We start from the raw sequence: 15,608 nt of genomic DNA on the forward strand, positions 1-15,608 counted from the left end.
TCTAGATTGAAACACTTCCCCACTGAGGTTGCATTTTGTCACATCTGCATGTTCTTTTAACAGTATGTGTTTGTGTGCAACTGGAGGAGATAATGCATTATCATTTTGGTTGGATTATCTGAGTCAGACTACGTCGTGCTTGCTTGAACACCCAATTTTGGATTCTGCATTCTCTTAATTCACCACTAGATAGCAAGTGTACCTTACACGACAATCCGTGGGTAAAAAATCCTCTGGTTCATATTGTACTAACTACAGAATTGTGCTTTTTAAAGAAACGAACAAACCCGGGGATGATTTCAATTACAATTGTAATGTGATTTTAGTTTGTATTGGGGGGGATTTTTTAAGGGTTATTGTTCTATCTTCTTAATTCATTATCCGTTATCGGTCAGTTCATAATACACTACAAAGCCAAGGAGCAGGGACTCTTACTCTCAGCCAAAAGGCCAAGCTAAGGTCCTAGCCTTAAAGCCTTGCTGCGATCATTGCGAATGCACCGTTCCCGGAGGTACTGCAATACCGGGCCGATGTGTGGAGTGGACAGAGCAAGCTCTTATTCCATCTCCGGATAGCAAAAATCAGTCTTGATTAATGCAATTATGGCTTTAATTCCACAACTGTAACTACAAAGATAGTACACAATTCTAGAACCACAGAACAGTGGTCTGTGCAGACCTTTTAGTTTGTATTGATTTTTGGTTTGAACAAATTTATTGACACTAAAAACAGAAAACAATCATGACAATCTCAACAGAAATTAAGCACATTCACAATATTATATTCCAATATTACGTTTTTAACAGCAAACACAAAGTGAGGTTTGAACAAACTTTCTCGAAAATCAAACATATTCACAATTTCATTATATAACATCTTTGTTAGTGTCAATAGATCCGTCCAAACATTTTTTTTTTATTTTTTGGTTTGAACAAATTTATTGACACTAAAAACAGAAAACAATCATGACAATCTCAACAGCAATTAAGCACATTCACAATATTATATTCCAATATTACGTTTTTAACAGCAAACACAAAGTGAGGTTTGAACAAACCTTCTCGAAAATCAAACATATTCACAATTTCATTATATAACATCTTTGTTAGTGTCAATAGATCCGTCCAGGCCAAAGTCGATTGTCCTCGGTCTGAACAAATCCACTGACACCAACAGCAGCAAAACACAGCCATCAAGCATATTCACAATTTTTTATATTTGACAATATGACGTGACGATATGACGTTTTAACATTTTTTCCTGACATTTCCAACATCAATTAAACAATTTCAGAGTTATTTTCTTTTAACAGTAGTTAACCAGCGTGTAAAAGGCAATACTAACCAGAAGAAGTAATTAAATGTTAATACTCTCTATGTTAACATGTGAAACACATCCTGCGAAAAAATACTTCATATTGATCTTTACATTCCAGGTGCTACATTTTCGGGCAGTAACCAGTATTTTTCATTAAATTCAAAGCAGTTGTCCTCTCTTCCTTGTATTTAGTAGAAAATTGGAGACTTATTGCTCCTGCGCTAAGACTGAGTGATGCTTCTGCAGGTGCATCTTTGGAAATACAGAAAAAGGGCGGTGCTTTTAACAATTTCCTCCCCTTAACTTTCCCTTTTGACCTTTTTGCGAACAATATGCCGCTGCTCGCCCGGTGCCTTGAACGCACCACACCTGCACTTCAATGACACTTTGAGATACAGTGCATTGCTTGTTTAAAAAAAGAAAGAGGAAAACAAATGCTGCCCAATGACTGTGATCCGTTTGAAGCAGAGGAAGCGACCCTCAGGTGAGAGCTTGTTCTATACCTTTCGATTTAACGTGTCTCCCCTTGTTTTATACGTGTTTTTATGATTTCAAATTGCGTACGTTTCTTTTGTAATACACCACTACGTAAAATAGGCGACACAGAATTAACTGCAATTTAAGAAATATGACCTGAAAATTGTTAGTGTTCTTTATTTGGTAAATAAAAGAAACTTATTTACACAAACTATCTCTCACACCCTCACATAGTTAGCACACAGCAAATATACCAGTTACTGTACATTTGCATTGGTAGTGTGTTTAACATCGCTGACGTTATTCCAACAATGGACAGAGTAAAGTTAAAACAAAACAAAAAAGGTTGCACAGGTTTTACACTGTCACTTTCACAATTTTCATTCTATAGATATTGCAGCAACTACGCAGTACGTGTTAAACACCTTTCCGGTGTAAAAGATAATTGACTATTTCAAGGTTGGGTGTGCCGTTTAAAATGTCCTTTAAAAGTTAAAAGAAGAATATTTTTTCTATTTAGGAAGCAAGAATGGGAGAAGAAGGAGGAGGGGTGCGGAGAGTGATTTCATGCTTGTCCCTGCAGTTTCTTTTTTGTTGGCGAAGCAATAAAATGGTGAATGTAATAAAATAAAATAATACAGTATGGTACAAACACCAACGAAACCTTGAAAATGATAAAAAGGAGTATATTTTATACATACTTGCCACAAAAAGAGCTTGACAAAGGTTGTAATGATAACTTAAGCCAGAAGATGGCGTCAGCTAGTGTAACATTTCCCAATCCCGGACAGCAACTTTAAAGTTTAAAAAATAATTGTCTCTTGAAAGTAAACAAAATGTTTGACTCTTAAAAGCTAACACTCCTTTGTGCAGTGTAGTGTAAAATAATAACTGTTATCAAAGTAAAGCCGAAGAAGGAGGGATGCCGCCAGGTTGTACTTGCCTAAGACAAACCACAGGAAGTGGTCCCCTGACAACCCAGGCAGTTAAGGCAGTGGTTCTCAACATGTCTGGCCTAAGGACCCACAATTTCACCCAAATCACAATACGTGACCCAAATCAAGACAAAAAAATACCCTTCTCAAATTTATTAAATGGATTGTGCAATTTAATCCAGAGATATTATAATATATTCACATTTTTAAAAAACAAAATCACCCGCAAAACCAAACGACTTTAAATAATAAAGTTCTCTTTAATATTAAATTTGCTGCATTTTTAATGAAATCCAAAATACTTAACTTCTGTAGCTTTGTCACAAGACAGTAAAATCCATATCTCATAAATTCTCAACTGCATTTTCATCTGGTCATGCTTAACATGTGTAAAAAAATAAATAATCGGTCTTCTTCTGTGGGGTGAAATGGCCGGTGTCAACTCGCGTTTAGAGAGAATTATCTCCATCTACTGTTAGGGAGTTTAAATGACTAAGTTGTTTTTTTTCTTCGCATTATTTTGCCAAGGAAAAGGCCCGCGACCCAGTTCTTGGTCATGACCCGTGAGTTGAGAAACATTGGGTTATGGGATCCTTGAACTGATCAGAGTAAAATCAACAGTGAAAATTCAATTATACGTTCAGTTTACAGTTTACACTCTGTAGAGAGAAAAATATATTCACTGGGGTAATGTTAAAATATACTCTTTAGGTGTTGAAATAACACTGGCTATTTTACTGTGCAAGGTTTTAACTTAATTAGGGGAACTGCAATGGCTCATGTTGACAGGTATGTTGGTCTGGATGAAAAGTGTTGAAGGTGAAGGTGGCGAAGTCCTAGGTCAAAAGAGCATGGCTAGCATTGATCCACAGACGCACTACACATAAAAAGGAGCCCTTGTCAGATTGTGCGCATGCACTCTTGCTACACCCTTCTCTCTACCCGCTGTCGCTCTCTCTCTCTCTCTCTCTCTCTCTCTCTCTCTCTCTCTCTCTCTCTCTCTCTCTCTCTCTCTATCTCTGCCTGCTCACCCTTCCTCAGCATCCCTACTAGTATCCAAATATCCCGTAAGCCGCGCGCATCCTCCCGACTTTCTTCCTCTGGGACGCGGCGGCGGCGGCGCTGGCAGCGGCTGCGTACGTCATCCCTTTAGTCCCTTACGCACTTCTCCTTTTCCAAAACCGAACATATATTACACAGTTTAGGATTCAAGGGGCACCCGCGGGCGGCAATGTATATAGACACGTTCAAACGGATCCTCTTCGAGCGGCTCAACTGCTTGAAGAGGATGTGTGTATGTCAGCGCCACGGCAGGTCAGTAAACAAGATTTCCACCTGCAGCTCTCACGAGAACGCGTGGAATGGCCGAATGATGACATGTAGTGTACATGGGATGCTCGTGAGTAATGTGGACAGGTGAAGTTTGGGCACAGCCGCTGATTTGGAAAGGCAGATTTTTTTTCCACTAAAAAGTTTGCGCCTTTAAAAAAGTCAGCTTTGCTATTTGTGAGGTGTACAAGTGGTTGTGATCACCGCCCTTTCGTCAATCCATCCATCCATCTTTTCATCTATTCATCTGTTTATCCATAAATCCATTCATCCACATAAAGCACATGTCCACCTTTGCCAGTAGAATCAAATTGAAATGTCGTTATTGTCATTGATATGAACGTCGTAAAACATTCTATGTATCAAGATTAGACATGGCACTCCAGAGTAAACATGTAATAATGACTTTAAAGAGAAAAATAAGAAAATACTGTCAAGATAAATAGACCAAAATAATTATAAAGTACCGCTTAGAGACTGGCCTAAACTATAATAATAGTGCAATGAAAAATAGTTCATTGTAACAGTTGTGCAATGAAAAGTAGTGCAAAAACATTAGGCGGCAACAAAAGAAATTCAGAAATAAGCGGTAGCTGAGAGAGAGTGCCCTCAAGCCAAGTTTGTTTTTTTTCATCATAGGCTTTGGTACATTCCCAAATGGTATATATTTAGCAGTCAGAGAAAGGCATAGGTGTTTCCATCCCATTGAGGCGGTTTAGAGCGTAAGCTATGTATACGTCTTTTATGTTGCTATTCACATTGCCCAGTTTCATTTATTATTCAAAATATCTAATGAATTTAGGGAGTACAGTCTGTGGAACCTATTTACTCACAGCAAGATAGACTATGTAGAATACTGCGACAATATTAGCAATCTATGAAGAGGTGGTTGTCTGCTACCAGTGTCCTTGACGATCCAGAATAGAGTGGAAATGGGCAAGACAAAACTGGTCTTTTTCCCGTACAAAACATGTTATACCTCTTACAGAGTTTGAAATGATTAACAAACACATAGAATTTGGAGAAAATGTATACGTTGACAGGTATGTATCCATCCCTCCATTCATCCATCCATGGTAATCTGTTTTGTAAATGCCATAATCTGTACACAGTACCAATATTTGGACTTGCTTATTATTGGTTTCCAGTTTAAAATATAATATAATATAATATGCCTGTATTGTCATTGTTACAAAATGGGTTGAACATATTGTGACAACGAAATTGGACGTGGCACTCCAGGTTCATATTTAACAGTGAGGCTAAAAGAAAACAAAGAAGATAGAGGAACAAAGAAGATATGGGTATAATTTACACAATATAAAGGAACAAAGAAGATAAACGTTATAATTTACACAATATATACACAAGAAATGTGGGCATGTAGGATGTTACATATAGTTTTGGGATTGTATTAGTGCAATGTGCGGTAGTGCAAAAATAGGCAACATTGTGCAAAGTGAGCATAGGCATGAAACAATAACAGTTGGGAATTTTTGATACCACGTTTTTTATTTAATTTATACCAATTCTTCCCAAAAGTTTGAGTAGTCATTGATATCGACACACCTCTACAATTGATACACGTGTTTCCTCAAAATCAATGACATGCAAATTCACAGAAAGCCTTGCATATTAGAGCATAGCATTTTCCTTAAAATTGGATAACATGAATGTTAATTTCTGATCCTACATGACACTAAAAGGGCAGCCAAGGTATTGGCTGTTTTCATTTGAACAGATTTATTGATATTAGGTAGGTATTGACAGCCTAAAAATAACTCTGGTTGGCATTTACTCTTCAGTAAAGAGAGTTAGTTGTAAAAATTTAACGGTGTGACACAATGCAATGCTTAAATTATATCATTTGTGTTTCTCCCTCTGGTCATCTGTAGGAACAGAAATACAGCAAATATTGAAAGTCACCATGACTCAGGATTTCAGTCAGCATTAATTATATTAGATTTATTCCACCAAGAGTAACTCAAATTTACTTTATGTGGTAGTGCCTTAGTTAAAATGTTTTTCAATATCAATGCTAACTAATATTCTGTTGCACTAGTTAGTGGAGTGAAACTCAGACGGTGAATATGTTTACATGCAGGCAATATTCCAATTGGAAACGGAGTATAGGATTTCTGGAGCAATATGAATGAACCGTCTACATGGCCAGAGACAAACAAATAACCTCACATTCATAGTGAGCGAGTATTCTGATTACAAGGGCGAAGTGGGAGTGTCGTAACTAAGCGAATAGACATTTCCGGATTCAACTTTTGACATTGAATAAAAGATGATCTAATCTTTGCTACAAACAAAATTTAACATTAAAATCTTTTGCGCACCAAAAGTGAGTTTTGTAGCTCTCCCGTGTGTTTAAAATATTTGCTCATACGTGACTCGCCAAAAGTATACACTTTGACTATTTATAGATGGATACAAGTGTGTCTTCCACTCTAGATAGATAAATACATCTGTGGCATTTTCAACACAGAAATTAAATGGAAATGTCCCAGAGAAATACGCATGTGGTCTTTTTTAGAGCGTAAGCCAGGGTTTGCGTGTTTCATTCGTCCCACAGTACTTTGGGGCATAGAAATATTCAGGATAAGGGAAACTTCCTATGCGCACAAGCAATCAGTATACTCCAATGCGTATACATGCATGAGTAACTGGAACATGAAAGGACGAACTCGACCATTTCAAACAGAATTGGACTAAGGCCTAAAACCGATTTTTGTGTGCGTCCATCAAATCAGAAAACTGGCAATATAACGTTTTCAAGCGGATAATTTCCTGGATGTAAACTTATCCAGGGTTGTTTTAAATACTTTCTGTATAATGATGTGCTTTGTGTTTAGTGTGACACATACATCAAGTGGGTGTGCCAATAAACAACATTCTGAGAAATTGTTTCCTCTTTGCAAAGTGCCACGTATTTTAAAGTCACTTGAGTGGCGCAGTTGTCATTTTGCAGGTATTGCATGCCAAGTACGGAAAAAAAAATTGGAGTAATGGCAATTTATGGCTACCTTGTAGGTCAGGTTGCTCGCAAGTGAAGGCACCACTGCAAATTATTTTAGCACAAGCATTCAAGAGTAATGAACTCTGTTTTCCTTTGAATATTCAGATTTCCCAAACCATGGGAAGGGGTTAGCTCCTTTGATGGCTCTATTTAGATGTATAAGTGATTGTTTAAATGTTTAAGAAGAAGCTTTTTTGCTTCATGCTCACAAACGTCATAGTTAGCTATACAGGCTGCCAAATAACACTTTCTGCACGTTCCAGTGATACAATTTTGTAAAAAAGTATTTGCCACCCTCCTGATTTCTTTGTTTTTTGCAATTGTATCACTCTCAAAGGTTTCAGATCATTAAGCCAAGTTTAATATCACACAGATACAACCCAATGGAAATGCAAAATAGATTTTTGTCATGCTGATACCTTTTAATAAGGCCCCCAATATTCAAAACCTATTGCTCCCTTAACATAATAGTGAGTTGGGCCACTTTTATCAGCAAAACAGAAATGAAACATTTACGATAATTGGTAATGAGTCTGCTGTGGAGGGATTTTAGCAAATTTGTTCAAATCTGCCATATCGTAGGGTTTCCTAGCATGACTGTCCGTCTAAGGTGACACTGCTGCATCTTAATTGGATTTAAATCCTGACTTTGACCCGGCCACTCCAGAAACTTCTTTTGATTTCTTTTTGAGCCATTCAGAGTTGGACTTGCTGGTGTCTTTTGGATCATTGTCCTGCTGCATTAATTCAATAGCGTTTGAGTTTGAGGGCTTGACTTGATGCCTGGCTGTTCCTTTCTAATCTCTTGGTTAACACCAGAATACATTATTCTGTAAACCACAGTAAGTTGTACTGGTCCTGAGGCAGCAAAGCAGCCCCAGACGATCAAACCGCCACCAACTTGCTTTACTGTTAGCATCATGCTCTTTTTGTCAAATGCTGTGCCATTTTTAGATGTAACGGGTGGCACACCTTCCAAAAAGTCAAAGTTTATATTGAGTAAAACAATATAATTTTTGGAAGGTGTGCCGCTCGTTACATCTGGCATAAAAATTGAACAGAATTGGAAAAATACTTTTTTCATGGCACTGTAAGTAAAAAAAATGTTTGAACAAAGGCATCATGGTCAAACACATTTAATGGTTGCTATAGTGGTTTATTTTTTGACTTGCTATTTTAAATAAACAGTACCTTTGACACAGGGTTAAATTATAGTATCACCGAATATCTTGTAGGCCGGCTGCAATGGATTTTTTGCGTTCCCATATATTCATTTGGACAAGGAATGAGAATTTGACCTCATATAGCAAGGCTCATATCTCAAATTTGGCAACCAGTCCGTCATTTGGATGTTCTGTGGATTTGCTAGCGCATAAAAGCTTCAAGGATTCGGTCGTTTGTCGAGGGTGTGTCCCTGCATGATGCAGCAGAGTGATGAATGACTTTCTTAGGCCGTGACTTTTTTCAGTGCTCTTTGAGAGGATGTTGTGGTGATATTGCTCTAACAATAACATGGCAAAGCTGGCTTTTGCCCTCTTGCGATAATTCAGATAACCCACAGATTTTGAGGCTGAATGCTTGTGGACGGCCAACATGACTAACGAGGAAGGGGTGACGGGGGATGTCAATGCTGTGTCGTGGCAATGCATCAGGGAGTTGCCTATTGCTTAATTAGGTTCCTCCCGTGTCCTTCGGCTTGATGCATATTCATTCTGCTGTTTAAGGTGAGGCAAAAAAAAGCAATGCTTGTGTGTGCTTATATGTGAGTGTGTGAAGTTTACCCTTGACAAGGCAGGGCTACGCAGACACATTCTCCCATCTGTGGTCCAAACCTTTGCTTCCAGCTACTGCATTTAGATTCTGCACTTGTATCCTGCTCTATTCTTAGTCCTATCCACATTTCATCAAATCCTAAAAACAACACGTGCTCACCTATTCCAGCGTGATCTGGTACAGTTGGGATAAACTGACCGTTAAGTGCTTTAACTCATACAGTGCCGGTCAGTCGATAACGTATCAATGGCGTCTTACCGAGTTGCGATTCACACAGGGCAAAATCTGAAATGTCATGAAAGCGACAAATCCGTGTATCCTTGAGTCGGATGTGAGTTGGACAAGTGAGATCAATATGAGGGAGTGAGACAGACAGCAGGGCAGGCGAAGGGAGGGGTCACCTTCAGCTGCTGAGCGTCTGAATCAGCACCATCACTTGCATGTACACACACAAACACGCAAGTGAAGATGGCCTGCTTTTGTTTGACCTTCCCTGTGAATCGCTAATTCTGTTGCAGTAAAAACAGCAGTTGAAAAGGTTAGCAGGAGAACAGCCAGGGGTGACGTTCAGTCGGCTTTAGACTCATTAGGGTTCATGTGGCCGGTCATGGATAACTGATCAGCAAGTTTCTAAAAAAAGCATGACTCATCACAAATCCAATCACACAATACAGGAGTGTTTAAATGAGCTTTTTTACTTACTGTACTTTAAAAAAACATTTACCTTAGATGAAAATCAGTGACAATAAAATTCTAAAGGCACACCTATACTGTAGCTTTGGGATGTTTTGAACTGAATGCAACAGTACACAATATAGGCTAATAATCACAACAGTAAATATAAACTATACCTGGAAGTGGCTTTATCAAACAAATATTTTTTGTAGAGTTGGTGTCTTTGAAGTTGTCACCTCCTTTGAACATCAAATCGCTGTTTTCTATAAAAACATGGTAAAGAATTATTTTGTTTTGTTTCAAAAATGGGGTTTGGTTTGGAAAATAAAATCGGGGACATAAAAATTACAGGGACACATTTAGCTTTGGAGATGTTTTGAGCTGAAATCAACAGTAAGCAAGATTGGCTAATAATTACAACAAAAATAAACCATTCCTGAAAGTGGTTTCTATGATTAAACTAATATTTTCTCTCCCTAGAAACTAGTGTTTTGGCATCTCCTTTTAGAGATGACAACATCAATCAGTTGTCTTCTATACGATTATGGATAACAATGATCCCTCCCTGCTTGTTTTTTTCAACTGTTAAAAGAAGACTCAAAGATTCCATCATCCAATTTAATTTCTGTATACTTTATCAGAAAATAGTCTTTAAGGGCTTCACACTGCAGCTGTTGATGAATAAAGACATTAAATGTTCATCATTAAACATAAAAGAATGAAGTAAAATTCCATATCTTGAGTGGTGGCCGCAGTTTTCCGAATTCTTTCTTCCGGGATAACCAGATACAAGCGATAAGCTTGGGATTTTAAGAAATGCTCAGTAGAAATGTGTTATGGATGAAGCTCTACAACAGGGGTCAGGGACCTGTCGTTTCAGGGCCAAATATGGCTCTTTACATGCGTACTTGTGGCTCGGAGATAAAATAGAACTTGTGCAATCTTCAACATATTACTTTGTGCAGAGCCAAGAGTCACACACGTGAACCCAAGACATACTGACACACAAAGGATTCGCTCCAGTACATATAGGACACAATTTTAACGACAGTCAGGGTGTAACACCAACAGACCTCATAGAGGCTGTAAATGGCTAAATAATCCTTTATATGCAAGCTCAATAAACAATTCATTCTTTAGACACGTCATGATAAAAAGCCACAGAACAAACTTTAACACAAAACAAACGTTTTGTCCAGAAGCCCTATCAAAGTACCTAGAGCAATTTGATTGTGTGAGCAGTAGGAATGGGCGGAGCTATACACAGGCCGCAACTAACTTTCTCCTTCTTGAGTGCTGTCTGCACTGAAGGTAAATATTTAGGTATCCTTGTTTGCAGTATTTTGTGCCTTTTCTTTTACAAAAGACATTTGCACCTTGTTTTCAAACCATAATGTAGGATAGAAATTACTGTCAAAATGAGCCTCAACACTTTCAAGTTCCTGTGGGAAGAAGATCAATTTCAAGTGGTATATTTATATTGATATGGGACACATGCTCTGGCATAATTATTATTTAAATATTTTTGTCAAATAGTCTTAAGTGAAGTCAAATGCGCTGAAAAATTGGCATTTCTCAGCGGAGCGAGTTTGGCGGTTTGTTGAATTTCTTCTTAAAATATATCAAGTCAAGTGACATTTATTTTATAGCCCTTAATCAAAAAATCTCTCAAAGGTTTGCACAGCCCACAAATACACTTCCCCGCGATCTGAAATCAACATGTGGGCAAGGAAAATCTCAAAAACCTCAACATTAGGAAAATATGAAACCTTGAGAATGGGCCTCACAAGTGGTAATCCCCTTCTAGTTTGTGTACACAAAACATGATGAACATCAATAAGAAAAACATAGGTACCATGTAAGAATTATCAAAAAAAGTACATGACAGTAACAACCCGTTAAGCCTGTAAAACTGTCCGGAAAAGTCCACGACAGCAATGACGCAGCTTCACATCTCTGCCGGCTGGTGTTGATATGCTTTAGGTCCAGGCGCCAGTCTGCTGACTCATCTCGATACGTCTTTCTCTCTCATTTCACTACGAGGCAGACAGCCTGAAAGGACAGGAAAAGGTTAAGGATAATCTTCCACTGAGGTTGCAGATCTTATTCCCGCAGGCAGAGCATTAGTGCTGGTGCCCGAATGGATAACACTCTCGAGCCTGCAGATTTCTTCTTGGCTCTTGGGGTAACAAGTAGACCAGCTTTTTCCGAGAGGAGGCTCTGTGCAGGAACATAGGGGGAAATTGAATCAGAGAAATAAGGGGGAGCAAGTCCACGTAAACATTTGTATGTTGGTAAGAGAACTTTAGAGGCATATCTTAAGCGGACCGGGAGCCATTGCAAGTTAGCTAATACAGTATAGGTGTGAGAGCATATTGTACCAGCTGCAAAGTTTTGATAGTAGACATTGGGAGAGCAGAGAGTAATATATTACCATAATCGAGATCGAGAAATAATAAATTTTTGAATTATAATCTCAGTATCTGATCGCGACAGCATCGGGCAAATCTTTGCAATATAACGAAGGTGGAAGAAAGCTATTGTTTCACATGTAACTGAAACAACGGATTAGGAACAAATATAACACCTAGGGTTTTGACCGATTCACTCTGGGTGACATAACATGTGCCAAGGTCCAGAGCAGTATTTGAGAACAAATCACGACAATGAACTTGATAAACAATCAACTTCTCGTTTTTTTCCGGGTTAAGGTGCAAAAAATGATTTGAAATCCAACAATTGAGCGATATCTGCATTGCAATGGAAACTAATCAGGGTTGGGTAGGGTTACTTTAACTTGATTACTTTCAATTACTTTTGGATTACTCCAATACCAAATATGCTAATAAAAGACAAAAGAAACTAAATATGAATAAAATTACTAAATTTTGTGCAGGCTTGGGGAGTAATGGAATACATGGAACGGCAAAAATGATGTTGGCAAGCTGTTTGGATTTATTTTCATTTTGTTTCTGTCGCATTTTATGTTAGTTTTGCCGGAGATCAAAGAGATCAAAGCCAGGAGAGAAAGCTTACCACGTGTTGTGAGTCATAATTTTATTCATATTTAGTTTATTTTCTCCTTTAATAGCATATTTGGTATTGGAGTAATCCAAAAGTAATTGAAAGTAATCAAGTTAAAGTAACCCTACCCCAACCCTGAAACTAATGTAACATTTGCAGATAATGTCGCCAAGCGGAAGCATATAAATACTATACAGAACCCTATGGAACGCCACAGGTGACTTCAGAATGTTCAAAGGTCAGATTGCCGTAATTAACACATTGCGTACTCTCTGAGAGGTAGGACATAAATTAAGAGAGTACAGTGCCTGAGATACCGATCCCTTTTCCCAGACAAACAAGTAATATGTTGTGATTTACAGTTTCAAAAGCAGCCCTGAAAACCAGCATCAGCAGCATTGAACAGGCGCTGGAATCCATTGCCAAAAGGAGAACATTGGTTACTTCAACTGGGTCTGCACCATTAGAGCGATTTGCTCTGAATGCTGACTGGACAGATTCAGAGAAATTATATTCAGACATAAAGTCGTTCCGTTTGCAAAAAATTATACATTTGACACTGGCCTAAATTTACATAGGCTTTCCAGGTCAAGGTTAGGTTGCTTAAGCGTAGGCTTGACGACAACAGACTTGAAGGATACCAGAACAATACACGAGGAGAGTGATATATTAATAATATTTAAAACTGAAGGTCCCAAGATTTTTTCACCAGTGAAGTCGGAAATGGGCCAAGCAGGCAAGTAGCTATGGTATGGCTCTCTTAACCCAAAACAAAGTCAAAATATTTTTGCTTTTTTGGCTTTTTGGGTCAAAAAGGTTCCCAACCCCTGCTTTACAAGATTGCGTTTTCGCAGAGATTGGTTCTTCACCACATCAAGCCAAATGGAGAACGACAAAATCTCAAATAAATAAAATTCCAATCAACACCCAAGTTCTTTCAGGGCATTATATTAATTTAAAACTGAAGTACTGCAGGGACCATTTTTTAGTTGCAATGACTTAGCGGATGGGTATATTTGATTGCTGGCGCTCCTTAGCAAGAACTCATCTCCGGCCGCAGTGTGGGACATAAGGCCTCAGGGCAAGTGAGAGGAGTTTTTTTTTCCAGTGTAATTCATCAGCACAGCCTCATGTACACAACACAGGTACACACCTTCTTTGACCTTGATCCCGAATCATCAGGTGTCCCTGAAGAGAATGCGGCCCCTGCCTGTTGTAGTGTCACTTATGTGTCATGCTGTCCATCCAACAGCTAATTGTATTTCTGTCTAAGTGCCGTCATCACAAAATATTCTCAAAGTAAATTATTAAAACACAATCCTTTTAATTGTAGACAAAAAGTGTGTTTCTGCTGCCTTCGTTTGTCACGAGAGCGTGGCGGCGTGGAGGGGAAGACCGGACCAGAACAGAGGCAGGAGGCATGAAGGGAGAACTCAAATGCGTTGACGATCCATAAGTTTTATTTTACAAAATGAAAGTCGCCCAATACTCCGGGGCAAAACAGAACAACACAGAGTTCCTCCGGCGCGAACTCAACAGGACAAGGCATAACCGACTAAAACAGGACAAGGCATAACAGACTAAAACAGGACAAGCATAACAGACCGGGATTGTGTATAAGAGTAGTAATGAACCCGCCACCGCAGAGCCCACCATGCAGCCTTAAATACAGATCCACCATTAGTGAAACTGCTTTCAGCTGTTGCCCAGGGGGCGGGGCAGACTGGTCACCAAGGCGACCGTGACAGAGCCCCCCTCTTAAGGGACAGCTCCCGAGGTCCCAAAAAAGAAAAAATTACAACCTCACGCCCCGGAATGGTTCGACGCTCGCGATTGGGGCAACCCTGCTCCCTCCTCCGAACACGCAGGAACGGGGAGAGGCAGGCGCCATCTGCGTCGGGCGGATCGGAATCGGCGCTCGGCAGGGGGGGTCTGGTGGCCAACTGGACAGGGGATGACAGACAGGCAGAACCGACGAGAACAGGACAGATAAACAGGACAGGCGAGAACAGGACAGATAAACAGGACAGGCAAAATCAGAACAGATAAACAGGACAGGCCGATGCAGAAGAGTCGCACTCAGGTCAGGCCGATGCAGAAGAGTCGCACTCAGGTCAGGCCGATGCAGAAGAGTCGCACTCAGGTCAGGCCGATGCAGAAGAGTCGCACTCAGGTCAGGCCGATGCAGAAGAGTCGCACTCAGGACAGGCCGATGCAGAAGGGTCGCACTCAGGACAGGCCGATGCAGAAGGGTCGCACTCAGGACAGGCCGATGCAGAAGAGTCGCACTCAGGACAGGCCGATGCAGAAGAGTCGCACTCAGGACAGGCCGATGCAGAAGAGTCGCACTCAGGACAGGCCGATGCAGAAGAGTCGCACTCAGGACAGGCCGATGCAGAAGAGTCGCACTCAGGACAGGCCGATGCAGAAGAGTCGCACTCAGGACAGGCCGATGCAGAAGAGTCGCACTCAGGACAGGCCGATGCAGAAGAGTCGCACTCAGGGGGGGTCAGATGCAGAAGAGTCGCACTCAGGGGGGGTCAGATTCAGAAGAGTCGCACTCAGGGGGGGTCAGATTCAGAAGAGTCAGGCTCAGGGGTTCAGGTTCAGAAGTGGCGATTCAGACAGGACAGGCGGAATCAGAACAGGCAAGACATGAGAGGGTCAAAATCAAAACAGACAAGACATAAGAGAGTCAAAATCAGAACAGACAAGACATGAGAGAGTCAAAATCAGAACAGACAAGACATGAGAGAGTCAAAATCAGAACCGGCAAAACAGGAGGAGCGGAGTCGGGCTGGCAGGCAGCGGAGTCGGAGTCGGCCCGACGGGCAGCGGAGTCGGAGTCGGCCCGACGGGCAGCAGAGTCGGAGTCGGGCTGGCACGCAGGGGAGACGGAATAGCAGGCAATCGGCACGGGAGTCGGGCAGGCAGGCATGAGAGTCGAACAGGCAGGCGTCAATTCTTCCCGGGACCCCATTCGAGGCACAGCAAGGGCCACGACGGGCGGGGCCGTGGTTCGAACGGGCAGGGAAGGCCAACTCAGCAGGCGC

At 40.4% G+C, this 15,608-nt stretch overlaps 1 protein-coding gene and 1 pseudogene across 4 annotated transcripts in view; one reads left to right on the forward strand and one right to left on the reverse strand.

Annotated features, from left to right (window-relative positions):
- Nucleotides 1–489: 489 nt before the first annotated feature.
- LOC148370102 (U2 spliceosomal RNA) lies at nt 490–668 on the reverse strand (annotated as a pseudogene).
- Nucleotides 669–1,653: 985 nt separating this feature from the next.
- Nucleotides 1,654–15,608, forward strand: part of magixb (MAGI family member, X-linked b) — a 72,642-nt gene continuing 58,687 nt past the window's right edge. For 3 of the 4 annotated variants that reach the window (XM_088332436.1, XM_088332438.1, XM_088332439.1), the window contains exon 1: nt 3,803–4,043. In XM_088332436.1, the coding sequence (XP_088188562.1) occupies nt 3,961–4,043 (83 nt within the window). In that variant the 5' untranslated portion in view covers nt 3,803–3,960. Of the gene's footprint in view, nt 1,802–3,802; nt 4,044–15,608 lie in introns of those variants that run through there. The other variant, XM_088332437.1, reaches the window with a different exon arrangement.

The sequence above is a fragment of the Urocampus carinirostris genome, chromosome 3, assembly GCF_059441175.1.
Source record: "Urocampus carinirostris isolate Australia breed hairy pipefish chromosome 3, RoL_Ucar_1.0, whole genome shotgun sequence".
Taxonomy (NCBI): Eukaryota; Metazoa; Chordata; class Actinopteri; order Syngnathiformes; family Syngnathidae; genus Urocampus; species Urocampus carinirostris.